Source organism: Mandrillus leucophaeus, unplaced genomic scaffold (assembly GCF_000951045.1).
Source record: "Mandrillus leucophaeus isolate KB7577 unplaced genomic scaffold, Mleu.le_1.0 Scaffold1227, whole genome shotgun sequence".
Classification (NCBI taxonomy): domain Eukaryota; kingdom Metazoa; phylum Chordata; class Mammalia; order Primates; family Cercopithecidae; genus Mandrillus; species Mandrillus leucophaeus.
The window spans coordinates 230,755-232,666 of NW_012100621.1; the positions used below are offsets into that span (position 1 = coordinate 230,755).

General features: G+C 28.3%; 1 protein-coding gene across 1 annotated transcript in view; it reads left to right on the forward strand.

Annotated features, from left to right (window-relative positions):
- Positions 1–343, forward strand: part of LOC105533139 (olfactory receptor 2AJ1) — a 17,212-nt gene extending 16,869 nt beyond the window's left edge. The window contains exon 2 of the mRNA XM_011971484.1: positions 250–343. Within this exon, the coding sequence (XP_011826874.1) occupies positions 250–343 (94 nt within the window). The remainder of the gene's footprint in view (positions 1–249) is intronic.
- Positions 344–1,912: the final 1,569 nt, after the last annotated feature.

Below are 1,912 nucleotides of genomic sequence, written 5' to 3' on the forward strand. Positions count from 1 at the left end.
AGATGACATTATGAGAGGCGTGGAAAAGGTCATTTTCCACTTGTTCCATCCACATGATTGCAGTTGTAACGTACTGGGACTCAATTCATTTTCACATATGTATATGAGACTTAAATCATACCACATTTCAGGCCAGGTTATGTTTCTAGAAGTATCCTATGCCTGCCTTGCCTTGCACCTACACTCAATCCTATCATCTACAGCGTTAGCACTGACAATGTTCTGGTGTCAGTGAAAAATGTCCTCGAGAGTTAACTTTCTACTTAAAAAAATGAATAGGAAAATTCCTTTCACTTGTGTGTTCTCTCTGTTTCCACATTCAATGTCTATAGAATGTTATTAGTGTCTCTGGAAAGAAAACCAAACCTTCTGCCTTTCCAAGTGTTGAAAGATGTAGCTATTTTCAAAACCCCAACAATAATAAAGTTATTACATATGCTTGTTTTTTCAACAGATGTCTAAAAATGTATTGTTCCTTTTGTGGATGCCAGTTTCAATCACCCAACACACTATAGGAAGAAAAAGATAATCCAAAGCTTCCACCTCCTTCCCACTAAAATTGTAAGAATATATAAGAATTACATTTAAAATACAATTAACCCATTATATTAAAAACATGTACTAATATAATGTCTGTATTTTTATAAACTTCCTAAAATTATATTTCAAGCCTTATAATAAATTTCTTTTAAAAAATCCACAACGCCACTTGAAATTACCATTATTCATTGAATGTTTTGTTTTGACACTTTGGTTTTCTCAAGTGAAAAATACATGCACATACACATATATACATACACATACCTACATTGAATGTAGTCAAATTAATTTTCTCATTCTTTGTTAGAAGCATGAATACAGTATTTAAGAATATCCTGAAAATTATGTTTTATTTCATGTATACATACAGTTTTATATTATACAAACCTTTCTAGTGATTTATCCTAAAAGTTATTGCAAAGGCAAAAATAAATGTTTCTATTAGGAATATTTTTAAATGATTGTATTAATAGGAAAACCTAGAAAAACACATTTTAATGAGGTAAATGTTTAAGTTAATTTTATCAAGTTAAATACTGTTGTATATTAAAGTGTTTAACAAAATATAAAAGTATCATAGCAAGCTTTAATGGGTGAAATTGATTACTTTGCCTTCCACAATTGGAAAATTTAAGACAACAACAATAATTGTTTTCAAAGATTTGGGTTGAATTTGACATAAAAACTATAGGTATAATAATGTTATAAATTTTAATAAGTATTAATATAACTTAAGAATGTGATATGATTTATTTATAGAATCTAAAAGAATCAGAATCTATCACACAACTTCAAAAATTGTCTACACATGGTAAAGATTGTTACACAAAAGGGAAATATTTTCACGTCTATATAACTCATATATTTATATATAATATCAGTCTCAAAATGCATAATAGACTTCTTTTTTTTTAATTTATTTATTATTATTATACTTTAAGTTGTAGGGTACATGTGCATAACGTGCAGGTTTGTTACATATGCCAATAGACTTCTTAAACTACTTAAATAGGCAGGTTTCTCTTAGATTCTGATTCTTAAATATACATATATGACAATCAAAATTTAAACATAGAATATTTTGTGATATTAAGTGATAATTTGTTTTAGATTTGATAATAGTATAATAATTATGTTTAAAAAATGCTTATTGCTAAATAAGTATGTTGAGGCAATTATGGATGCAAGAAGGTTATGTATAGGATTAATATAAAAATGTGCAGTGGGTAGAGACGTGAAAATATTTCCCTTTTGTATAACAATGTTTGCCATGTGTAGACAATTTTTGAAGTTGTGCGATAGATTCACCAAGGTTGCTTTTGATATCCCCTCACTTCATATCCCATTTAATACCTCAAGAGGAATCTGCAAA